Source organism: Lutra lutra, chromosome 4, assembly GCF_902655055.1.
Source record: "Lutra lutra chromosome 4, mLutLut1.2, whole genome shotgun sequence".
NCBI classification, from domain to species: Eukaryota; Metazoa; Chordata; class Mammalia; order Carnivora; family Mustelidae; genus Lutra; species Lutra lutra.
This window is the reverse complement of record NC_062281.1, coordinates 177943334-177955984: the sequence shown is the minus strand read 5'-3', so window position 1 is coordinate 177955984 and position 12651 is coordinate 177943334. Positions and strand designations below refer to the sequence as shown.

Genomic DNA, 12651 nt, shown 5'->3' with positions numbered 1-12651 from the left:
TGCTCCTGTCCCACCCCAGCACCCCACAGCTGTTGTGGACTCAGTCCACTTCTCCAATTGTGTTTAGGACGGAGCCTGGAATAGGACCCGAGGGAAACATGGGCACTGGAGCCCCACAGCCGAATCTCATGCCTTCCAACCCAGACTCGGGGATGTATTCTCCCAGCCGCTACCCCCCGCAGCAGCAGCAGCAGCAGCAGCAACGGTGAGGGAAGGCTGGTGTCAGTGTCTCTGTGGCTCAGGCTTTGCCATTTCCCACCCTGATCCTCTGATTCTCTCCCTCCTACAGACATGATTCCTATGGCAATCAGTTCTCCACTCAAGGCACCCCTTCCGGCAGCCCCTTCCCCAGCCAGCAGACCACCATGTATCAGCAGCAGCAGCAGGTGAGGACAGCAGGGCGCACTGACACACAGGTTCCCCTTAGGAGCCAGTTCGAGGCCTAAGTTGAAAAGTGTAAGAAGGGCTTGCTCTAGATACTTCGGTTTTCTCCCACCCACATGGTTCTGCTGAAGAGCCAAGCCCTCCATCTCATCCCTGTTTAGATTCCATTCCAGTCTCTCCAGTTCCCCAAAAGAGCCAGAAACCAACCGTGTTTTGGTTTTTGAACTTTTCTACGTTTTTCTACCTAGAGCGAGGGAGAACCAGGGGGAAATAGGGACTGATTCTTGCTTTCAGAAACAGCTTCAAAAGATCATTTGTAAAGGTGATTCCTTTCGTCTTTTGGAGTCCGTGTCCTCTTCTGGAGGCGCAGAAGCAAGCCCGATGAGGGTCTGCTGTGGCCGTCTTGGCAGCTGTGGGACTTGGGTCCCTGTGCACAGAATACTAACTTCCCCTCTGCTTGTCCCTGTCTTAGAATTACAAACGGCCAATGGATGGCACGTACGGCCCTCCCGCCAAGCGGCACGAAGGGGAGATGTACAGCGTGCCATACAGCACGGGGCAGGGGCAGCCCCAGCAGCAGCAGTTGCCCCCGGCCCAGCCCCAGCCTGCCAGCCAGCAGCAAGCTGCCCAGCCTTCCCCTCAGCAAGATGTGTACAACCAGTATGGCAACACCTATCCTGCCACTGCTGCCGCTGCTACTGAGCGCCGACCAGCGGGTGGCCCCCAGAACCAGTTTCCATTCCAGTTTGGCCGAGACCGTGTCTCTGCACCCCCCGGCTCCAATGCCCAGCAGAACATGCCACCGCAGATGATGGGTGGCCCCATCCAAGCATCGGCTGAGGTCGCTCAGCAAGGCACCATGTGGCAGGGGCGTAATGACATGACCTACAATTACACCAACAGGCAGAGCACTGGCTCTGCCCCCCAGGGCCCCGCCTATCATGGCGTGAACCGAACAGATGAAATGCTGCATACGGATCAGAGGGCCAACCATGAAGGCCCGTGGCCTTCCCATGGCACGCGTCAGCCTCCATATGGTCCCTCTGCTCCCGTGCCCCCCATGACAAGGCCCCCTCCATCCAACTACCAGCCCCCGCCAAGCATGCAGAATCACATTCCTCAGGTATCCAGCCCCGCTCCCCTGCCCCGGCCAATGGAGAATCGCACCTCTCCTAGCAAGTCTCCATTCCTGCACTCTGGGATGAAGATGCAAAAGGCAGGTCCCCCAGTACCTGCGTCGCACATAGCACCCGCCCCCGTGCAGCCACCCATGATCCGGCGGGACATCACCTTCCCACCTGGCTCTGTCGAAGCCACACAGCCTGTGTTGAAGCAGAGGAGGCGGCTCACAATGAAAGACATCGGTAAGGAGACCTCCCTGATCAGGTTGCTTCATCCGCCCCTAAAAATCTTGTCTGTTTTTCTGTCTCCAATCCTAATATTCTGGGTGGGATAAGATTCCAGTACAGTGTTGTCTAAAATAGAGCCAGAGAACTTTGGATAAGGAAAAAGGCTTATTTCATTCAGGCTTTACCAAAAGGCAGGCTCCACGCAGTGATGTCCTAGAAGGGGGCCTAGAAGCAGATGTGTGTCTTTTCCTAGCTAGGAGCTGCCTTCCGCCATGTGTTAACCTTCAGAGTAGCCGGACTGATGGGCCAGCCCTGGGGGAGCATCCAGCCAACCTGGGCTTGGTAGATGGGCGACATGGAGGTTTATTTCAGGAACCCCGGAGGCATGGCGGGTAATGATGTCCCTCAAGTCTGGGCTTCTGGCCGAGAGCACGTGGGCATTAGACACCATTAACATCCTGCTGTACGATGACAACAGCATCATGACCTTCAACCTCAGTCAGGTGAGTACAGGTGCCTGGGAAAGATGGACGGAATGGGAGGGCCTGGGATCTTCTTGAAGTAGACTGCACTGAGTGATATGGGGAGTTAAGCCAGCCCCAGCCAACATGGTCTCCCCTCTCTCGCTCACTCTCTGGTATCTTCCGTGCCAGTGCTTTGATTCCATGCCAGTACTTTGCCACTGGCCATGGGCCCAGAACACTGAGAACAATAATAATTTGTGTAAGGTATCAGGATTGACTTCAAAGGGAATTGGGGAGAAACTTTTGGTACTGGTACGAAATGCAGATTGTTGATGTGAGTGAAGACACCAACTTTCAAGACTACCAAGAAAAACCTGTGGTGTTTATTAGTGAGCCATGCAGTTTCTTCTGCCCTATCTTCATCTGCTGCATACGTCTGAGGTCCTTATCGACCCCATTCTTCTGATGTGTAAAGGGGAAGTGGAGTGAAGTCTGCTTGTGGGCGGTGATGGTGGCAGTATCTTAACTACACTCTTGCAGAAGCGATTCTCCAGGTCGTCTCTCCACAGGATGTGCGCCTTGAGTTTTCCCAACAGCCGGGAAGAGTTTCTGCTACGCCGTCCCACTCTTTTGATCATCCTTAGTACCTACCAACCTGTCTATTGAGCTGACTAGGGGGCATTGAAGAGTTAACCGTTTCTGGTGACGCTGCTTTGTGCTAGGTCCTCCGTATTTTCTTTCATGTCATCCTCACAACAGCCTTCCGAGACAATATGGCCTCTTAGAGATGAGTAAAGAGGCTCAGAGTCTTACCTTTGCCTAAGTTCATACCGCTGTCAGTGGTCTTTCCAATTCCAAAGCCTGACTTTATGTCCATTTCATAAAATTGCCATGAGAAGGTGAAGGATCAGCTATTGACTGAACAGTTTCCATATGCCAGGCATTTGGAATATTCCATTTAGACCTCAGAACAACCGTGTCAAGTGTAGGAATTGCCCTAATGTTCAATGGAAAGATAGAAGTAGTACAAGTTGCAGAGTTTAAGTAACATGGCTAGTTCCTGGAAAAGCTAGAATGCAAACCTAGATCTTTCTAATTCTAAAGCCCTTATTTTTTCCATTCTGCTTTACTCTCTTCAGCCAGAGATGAATCTGACTGGAGATTCAGTGTTTTCTTCTAGAGGTAGATGGCCTATACAGGATCCAAGCTGGAACTTGGGTCCGCCTAGCACCAGCTTGGTCCCATGTTTGGAGGACTGAACCTCATCCCACTCACTATGTTGCCTAATTGATTCGTGGAGGTCCAGCCTCCTGGAACGTTGGGGAGCTTAGAGAAGAGAATAGGTGAACATCTGTCCACACTGCTTACCCCTTCTCAGCTCGTCTTGAAGCCTTGGGTTGTACTTGGCAGTGGAGTTTAGAGAGTGTCCTAAGAGGGACATTGGCAATGACCAGCAGGTAGGAAGCTGGGCCTGGTGAGGAAAAGCAGGGATTGACTAGGAAGAGGAGGCCAAGAGATGGTGAGGTGCAGAGCTATTGGTCAACATGTCCGTCCTGCTGGAGGCAGGCTTACAAGAAGGTCGGCCAAACAGAAGGAAGAACTGTGTGCTGGGCACAGGAAAGATTGAATGACTTGCTCTGTGGAGAGCCTTTGGGAAAGGAGGAACTCCATCTCTTGAAGGGATACGGTTGTCTGACGTACAAGGAAAGAGGGGGAGATTAGGTAGAAGACCAAGAGAGGCCTCTCAGGTCATGGATTCTCTCCTTTGGCCCCACTTTTCTCCATTTATTTCCTGTTTTTCTCTTCTAGCTCCCAGGTTTGCTAGAGCTCCTTGTGGAATATTTCCGACGTTGCCTGATCGAGATCTTTGGCATTTTAAAGGAGTATGAGGTGGGTGACCCAGGACAGAGAACACTACTGGACCCTGGGAGACTCAGCAAGGCATCTAGTCCAGCCCCCGTGGAGGGGGAGGAGGAGGAAGACCTTCTAGGTCCTAAACTAGAGGAGGAAGAAGAGGAGGAAGTAGTGGAAAATGACGAGGAGATGGCCTTTTCGGGCAAGGACAAGGCAGCCTCAGAGAGTAGTGAGGAGAAACTGATTAGTAAGTTTGACAAGCTTCCAGTAAAGATCGTGCAGAAGAATGACCCGTTTGTGGTGGACTGCTCAGATAAGCTTGGGCGCGTGCAGGAGTTTGACAGTGGCCTGCTGCACTGGCGGATTGGTGGGGGGGATACCACTGAGCATATCCAGACCCACTTTGAGAGCAAGACAGAGCTGTTGCCGACCCGGCCTCATGTGCCCTGCCCACCAGTCACCCGGAAACAGGTCACGGCAGCAGAGGGTACGCCAGGGACAACAGAACAGGAGGGCCCCCCACCTGATGGCCCTCCAGAGAAACGGATCACAGCAACAATGGATGACATGTTGTCCACCCGGTCTAGCACATTGGCCGAGGAGGGAGCTAAGAGTGCAGAGGCCACCAAGGAGAGCAGCAAGTTTCCATTCGGCATCAGCCCGGCACAGAGCCACCGAAACATCAAGATCCTAGAGGACGAACCCCACAGTAAAGATGAGACCCCACTGTGTACCCTTCTGGACTGGCAGGATTCCCTCGCCAAGCGCTGTGTCTGTGTCTCCAATACCATCCGAAGCCTGTCGTTTGTGCCCGGCAACGACTTTGAGATGTCCAAACACCCAGGGCTGCTGCTGATCCTGGGCAAGCTGATCCTCCTACACCATAAGCACCCAGAGCGGAAGCAGGCACCACTGACTTACGAGAAGGAGGAGGAGCAGGACCAAGGGGTGAGCTGCAACAAAGTGGAGTGGTGGTGGGACTGCTTGGAGATGCTCCGGGAAAACACCTTGGTCACGCTCGCCAACATCTCGGGCCAGTTGGACCTCTCCCCATACCCTGAGAGCATTTGCCTGCCTGTCCTGGACGGACTCCTGCACTGGGCCGTCTGCCCTTCCGCTGAAGCCCAGGACCCCTTCTCCACCCTGGGCCCCAACGCCGTCCTCTCCCCCCAGAGACTGGTCTTGGAAACCCTTAGCAAACTCAGCATCCAGGACAACAATGTGGACCTGATCCTGGCCACACCCCCCTTCAGCCGCCTGGAGAAGTTGTATAGCACCATGGTGCGCTTCCTCAGTGACCGAAAGAACCCAGTGTGCCGGGAGATGGCCGTGGTGCTGCTGGCCAACCTGGCTCAGGGCGACAGCCTGGCAGCCCGCGCCATCGCCGTGCAGAAGGGCAGCATCGGCAACCTCCTCGGCTTCCTGGAGGACAGCCTCGCTGCCACACAGTTCCAGCAGAGCCAGGCCAGCCTGCTCCACATGCAGAACCCACCCTTTGAGCCGACGAGTGTGGACATGATGCGGCGGGCTGCCCGCGCACTGCTGGCCCTGGCCAAGGTGGACGAGAACCACTCAGAGTTCACGCTGTACGAGTCACGGCTGTTGGACATCTCGGTATCGCCGCTGATGAACTCCTTGGTTTCACAAGTCATTTGTGATGTACTGTTTCTGATTGGCCAGTCATGACAGCCGTGGGACACCTCCCTCCCTGTGTGTGTGTGCGTGTGTGGAGAACTTAGAAACTGACTGTTGCCCTTTATTTATGCAAAACCACCTCAGAATCCAGTTTACCCTGTGCTGTCCAGCTTCTCCCTTGGGTAAAAAGTCTCTCCTGTTTCTCTTTCCTCCTCCTCTCTATACCCCTCACCCCCCACCTCACACCTTTCTGTTCCTTGTCCTCACCTTACCCCCCTCAGGACCCCACCCTGTTTGAAAAGACAAAGCTCTGCCTACATAGAAGACTTTTTTATTTTAACCAAAGTTACTGTCGTTTACAGTGAGTTTGGGGAAAAAAAAAAAATAAAATAAAAATGGCTTTCCCGGCCCTTGCATCAACGGGATGCCACATTTCATAACTGTTTTTAATGGTAAAAAAAAAAAAAGGAAAAAATACAAAAAAAAAAAACCTCTGAAGGACAAAAAAGGTGACTGCTGAACTGTGTGTGGTTTATTGTTGTACATTCACAATCTTGCAGGAGCCGAGAAGTTCGCAGCTGTGGACAGACCCTGTTCACTGGAGAGGCCTGTGCAGTAGAGTGTAGACCCTTCCATGTACTGTACTGTACACCTGATACTGTAAACATACTGTAATAATAATGTCTCACATGGAAACAAGAGAAGCGCTGGGTCAGCAGCAAGCTGTAGTTTTTAAAAATGTTTTTAGTTAAATGTTGAGGAGAAAAAAAAAAAAGGCTTTTCCCCCAAAGTATCATGTGTGAACCTACAACACCCTGACCTCTTTCTCTCCTCCTTGATTGTATGAATAGCCCTGAGATCACCTCTTAGAACTGGTTTTAACCTTTAGCCGCAGCGGCTGCGCTGCCACGTGTGTATATATATGACGTTGTACATTGCACATACCCTTGGATCCCCACAGTTTGGTCCCCCTCCCAGCTGCCCCTTTATAGTATGACGAGTTAACAAGTTGGTGACCTGCACAAAGCGAGACACAGCTATTTAATCTCTTGCCAGACATCGCCCCTCTTGGCGCGATGCTGTACAGGTCTCTGTAAAAAGTCCTTGCTGTCTCAGCAGCCAATCAACTTATAGTTTATTTTTTTCTGGGTTTTTTGTTTTGTTTTGTTTTCTTTCTAATCGAGGTGTGAAAAAGTTCTAGGTTCAGTTGAAGTTCCCTGATGAAGAAACACAATTGAGATTTTTTCAGTGATAAAATCTGCATATTTGTATTTCAAACAATGTAGCTAAAACTTGATGTAAATTCCTCCTTTTTTCCTTTTTTGGCTTAATGAATATCATTTATTCAGTATGAAATCTTTATACTATATGTTCCACGTGTTAAGAATAAATGTACATTAAATCTTGGTAAGACGTTTGTGAGGCTTTTTACTGTTTTCAAACCAGTTAACAGCTTGACCTTTGGCAGGGGGATTGGGGGTAGAGTGGGGAGGGGATGGCTGGTCCTGTTCTTGGAAATCTCTCTTGGTGTGCTCTCTTCCTAAATGGTGGCATCCTGGACCCTGTCGTTTCCGCACCATGTTCCGCTCTACCTTCCACAGTGTAAGTAAATCAAAGAAAGTGGCTGTGATGATTTCACCTGCAATAGGTAGTTCTACTCATAAAAGGCACCTTAGCCCCTTGAAATAAAATGGGTGTAAGTAGCCAAAGAAATTGATGATACTCTAGAAAAAAAAGTGGGGTTTTTTTGGAAATAGTTGACTAAGGGGGAGGATATCTGCTTTCCTGAGGAAAAAAAAATTTTTTTAAAGGTTTTATTTATTTGACAGAGATCACAAGTAGGCAGAGAGGCAGGCAGAGAGGGAAGCAGGCTCCCTGCAGAACAGAGATCCCGATGCAGGGCTTGATCCCAGGATCCTGGGATCATGACCTGAGCCGAAGGCAGAGGCTTAACCCACTGAGCCAACCAGGTGCCCCGAGAAAATTTTTAACGGTAAGACGAGCATTTATCTCAAGGCAGCCTCCAACTTAAACTGTGTGAAAGTTTAATTTGAACACCCCTGAGCTAAAAAGCCCTATCTTCCCCTAGAAACCTGCTTTTCCCATACTTTGCCCAATAAACAGCAACTCCATTGCTTGGCAAAACAAAACAAAACTACTTTCATTTCCAAACCCAGTCTGTTTGCACTCTCCCAAAAAGAGCCCTCAGTCGAGACACTACCACTATAGTTCAAGACACTACCCTATTGTAAAATTCTTGCAATCTCCTCCGAACTGACCTCCTTGTTTCTGCTTTCTTTGCCTGGTTGAACCTATTCTTTTTTTTTTTTTTAAGATTTTTTTTTTTTAAAGATTTTATTTATTCATTTGACAGAGAGAGATCACAAGTAGGCAGAGAGGCAGGCAGAGAGAGAGGAAGAAGCAGGCTTCTGAGCAGAGAGCCCGATGCGGGGCTCGATCCGAGGACCCTGAGATCATGACCTGAGCCGAAGGCAGCGGCTTAACCCGCTGAGCCACCCAGGCACCCCTTTTTTAAAGATTTTATTTGTTTATTTGACAGACAGAGATCACAAGCAGGCAGAGAGGCAGGCAGAGAGAGAGGAGGAAGCAGGCTCCCTGCTGAGCAGAGAGCCCAATGCGGGGCTCGATCCCAGGACCCTGAGATCATGACCTGAGCCGAAGGCAGCGGCTTAACCCACTGAGCCACCCAGGCGCCCCTGTTTGAACCTATTCTTGACATAGCAACTAGAACACTCCCTTTAAAACCTACAATCAGGGCGCCTGGGTGGCTCAGTGGGTTGAGCCGCTGCCTTCGGCTCAGGTCATGATCTCAGGGTCCTGGGATCGAGGCCCGCATCGGGCTCTCTGCTCAGCAGGGAGCCTGCTTCCCTCTCTCTCTCTCTCTCTCTCTGCCTGCCTCTCTGTCTACTTGTGATCTCTCTCTGTCAAATAAATAAAATCTTAAAAAAAAAAAATCTTTAAAAAAAAAAATAAAAAAAAATAAAACCTACAATCAAAATCCTTCAGTCTTCTCTGAGTAAAGTCCAGATCCTCAGAATGACCTGCAAGGCCCTTGGTTGTCTGGCTTGCTGTTAGCCCTCTGGGCCCCTTTCCTCTTCCCCATTGCTCACTCCCCCACATAGGGACGTTTCTGCCTTAGAGCCTTTGCTCTACCATCCCCTCTGTCCAGAATACTCTTTGACCAGATAACTCTGGCTGAAGTCCTCTTTTTCAGGTCTTTGCTCAAATACTGTGTCGGTGAACCCTTCCCTATCCGCCCTATTTAAAATAGCGATCTCTGCCTCCCTGCCTTCTTTCCCTCTCTGCCTTCTTCTTTGTAGCCCTTGTTACATCCAGCCTGTTGGACAGTTGAACAGTGAGGAGGCTAGGGGTGCCAACGCCCTCCCTGGGCAAAAATACTCTTATAGGGGCGCCTGGGTGGCTCAGTGGGTTAAAGCCTCTGCCTTCAGCTCAGGTCATGATCCCAGGGTCCTGGGATCGAGCCCCACATCAGGCTCTCTGCTCAGCGGGGAGCCTGCTTCCTCCTCTCTCTCTCTGCCTGCCTCTCTGCCTACTTGTAATCTCTGTCTGTCAAATAAATAAATAAAATCTTTAAAAAAAAATACTCTTATACTTTTTTTTTTCAAATTTTACAAATGTTGTCTTTATTTTTACTTTTTGTTTTTTAAGTAATCTTTATCCACAACCTGGGGCTTGAAAATACGACCCCGAGATCAAGAGTCATCCTGACTGAGCCAGCCAGGTGCTCCCTCCCCCAGAAATCCATGTATAATTTAACTCCCCAAAACAGAACACTAACAGCCTACTGTTGACTGAAAGCCTTACTGATACATTAACAATGGATTAACACATATTTTGTAAGTTATATGTATTATAGACAGTATGCCTACAGTCAAGGAAGAGGGAGAAAATGATAGGAGAGAATACATTTATAGTACTGCACTTATCCAAAAAAAAAAATCTGTGTAAGTGGACCCACGCGGTTCAAACCCTCTGTTGTTCAAGGGTCAACCGTATATCATACTCACCTGTTGTCTCCCACTATAATGTGAGCTGAGAGCATTATTATTTTGTTCACTGCTACATCCGGGTCCTATGACACAGGGTGACCACTTAAATAGTTGTTGAGTGAAATTGTAGATGTTGGCCAGATGTGGTTACTTTTATAAGGCTAATGTTGCAATATACAGCTTCTCTGTTCATCTCCTTCCTTAGGGAAACAATGAAGAGACCACGAGCAGTAACAGAAAATGACGTTGTTGTGGACCCTTCGAAGTGAAACCTGTAACAAGTTTTCTAGTGAGTACCTACTTGTGTACCAGATTTTGTTCATCACATCATCCTGCAAGGGATCGAGGACGGTGCCTGGGACTCAGTATTCTGGCTCCCATTTTACAGTCGAGGAAAGCAGCTGGTTTGAGCTCAAGCACCAAGCGAGGTTCCACAACCTAAGCCCTCCTTCCTGGGTCAGAGGACAGGCAGGAGTAACTGAATCTAGCCGCAGAGCTCAACAGGCAAGATTGATTTTTGTCATAGTCAGCATGAGGTAAAAATTGTCCCAAGAATTTCAATCAAGCGTTCATCAAGCTAAGTGCTTTTAAAGTGCAGTTGTTAATATTTGGGTCAGGGACAGGAATCAGTATTCCTCTATTGATTGAGGGGGAGGTAGAGACGATGGCTAACTTTCGTCAACCAAGACACCTTCCTAGGACCCTTCTGGGAAAAAAACCACATGGGAAACTTTTCATATCTATATTTTGGTGAGCTGTGTTGCTAATGACTATTTTTGTACTGGGCCTCTTGAGCTCCATTTCTAGTCTAGAAAGTGCATTTCTGGGCTATGTGTGGAGCATTACCTAGGAGTTTGGTTTCCTGGGTTCCTTTCATCTGCTCCCCTGCAATGCAGGGGGAGCCTAGCCTGGTCTCCAGTTTCTGACTGGAGTTACCACAGACTGAGAGAACAGCTAGCCACTGAGCTGTGAGTAATTTGCTTTTGAGAAGTAAATAGAACCTAGCCAGTAGAGAACCCAGGGGTGTGGCCAGTAGTTCTTTCCCAGGCTCCTCCCTCCCCACCCCCCAAATGACCTTAACCTTCTTTCATAGCTGGAGAGCTGCCAAGTCTGGCCCAAACAATACTCACAACCTCATTGGCTCTTTTGCCGTGCAGCCACTGCCACCCCCAAGTGGCTAAGGCCTTTCCCACTAGGCCTCTCAGTGGGGTCAAGGTTTTCTAACTACTGAAAGGCAAACACTGACGGAAGGGTGAAAAATATTTAGTGTCCATGGCCTTTAAAAGATCAGTGTTTGGCTCCTGCAGTTGATAGGCCAAGCGGGGTCTTTGTCCCGCTGTGGACGGACATCTTCAAATGATACAACAGAGGCCAAAAAGAGCATCCAAAACCTGATTGGTGCCACCCCAGATTTTAGGATGGATATAAATGTCACCCAGCACCCTTGGAAACTGCCAGTGAATGCCCACTGAGAAAAGACAGAGGATAAAGTTCTGGGAAGGCACAGCTGCCTGTCATCATAGGTTATTAGCCCCTGCCTGCCTGCTAAGTTGGCAGTGACAGAATCAGAGGCCAGTGAGGTCACTTTTGTCCCATAATGGCATGGCCTCAAAGCCAAGATCAGGGTCAGCTATGTTATCATTCCCATGGGACTGGGGCTGTGGAAAGTCTAGTGTGTGAAACTGAATTACTGAGAAGGGATACACGGGTCTGTTCCTCTGCCCAGTCTGGGGCCAAGGGCATCTTCAGATATGGTACAGGAGCCAGGCAAGGCAGCTACAGAAAGAAATGAGTTGTCAGGTTGCCCCAGCATGGTGAGGGCTCCATGAGAACTGCCGAACTTCCTTCTTCACACCTCCAGTGGGAACACCGCTTTTCCCCCTATTCATTCAGGGGAATTACAGCAGCCTGTCTTCATCGAGCACTTTGGGCCAAGCACTAGAGAATCCATGAGGTAGATATTACTACCATCTCCATGAGGACAAGGACTGTGTCTGTCTTGCTCAGAGCTACATCCTGATCCCCTGTCACATGGTAGGAACTCCAATTTTGTGCACTAAATCGAATAGGTAAGATAGGAATTAATTAGAGGAAAGTGTAGTTAGGAGCTGTTAAGATGCGGTGTGCCCTATGCAGGGTTCTTGGCATAGCCTGTACAGATTCTTAGTTGTGTGGAACAAAAGGACGAGAGGGAAAGAAGTAAACCCAAGAAAGTTTAAAATAGTGTGGAGTGGCAGGAAGAAAAGCCAGCCTGGAGATCTGAATGCAAGTCTTGCCTTGGCCACCAGCTGTGTAATTTCAGGCTGGCCACTTCCCCCTTTTCTGAGCCTAGTTCCCACATCCATAAAATATAGGTATCAGGTTAAACAAACTGGTTTATAAACCAGATCTTTACTGAGTACACACAACGTGCAAAGCTCTGTTGTAAGTGCTGGTAATACTTCGGTGAATGTGGCCCCCGCTCTCTCAAGCTTATATTCCGTAAGAGGGAACCAGACAATGAGAGCAGTAAAATTCATAGGACAATCAGGTGGTGAGTGGTGCTAGGAAGATAACAGAACAGGGTGATGGGATAGTACAGGGGGCTGGTTGTGGCTCGGTAGTGGGAGAGAGCTTCTCTGAGGAGGCCACCTTTCAGCTGAGACCTGAAGGTAGCGGCCTGGCCAAAGGGTGGTCTGGCAGTAAGGCATTTCAAGCAGAGGAAGCAGCAAGAGCAGAGCCAGGCAAGTCTGAGACACAGAATGCTGTAACTCTCTTACCTTCTAGGATTCCAGAAACAGTGATGCACTGTTTGTATTGTTTAGGTCAGGGATTTGTATTATGAAATCATTTGTTGGTGGTATGGGATATTTGCTTCTTCGTGGAAGTGACTGGGTGGTAGAGAGTCTTTCTGGAACCCTTGGATATGTCTCTGTCCCCCTGGCTCTCCCACAG

The 12651-nt window shown here is 49.4% G+C and overlaps 1 protein-coding gene across 2 annotated transcripts in view; it reads left to right on the top strand.

The window, feature by feature from the left end:
• Positions 1-7097, top strand: part of ARID1A (AT-rich interaction domain 1A) — a 70283-nt gene extending 63186 nt beyond the window's left edge. For both annotated transcript variants that reach the window (XM_047723725.1, XM_047723723.1), the window contains exons 16-20: positions 68-205; positions 290-386; positions 857-1748; positions 2106-2236; positions 4007-7097. In XM_047723725.1, the coding sequence (XP_047579681.1) occupies positions 68-205; positions 290-386; positions 857-1748; positions 2106-2236; positions 4007-5737 (2989 nt within the window). In that variant the 3' untranslated portion in view covers positions 5738-7097. The remainder of the gene's footprint in view (positions 1-67; positions 206-289; positions 387-856; positions 1749-2105; positions 2237-4006) is intronic.
• The last annotated feature ends 5554 nt before the right edge of the window (positions 7098-12651 follow it).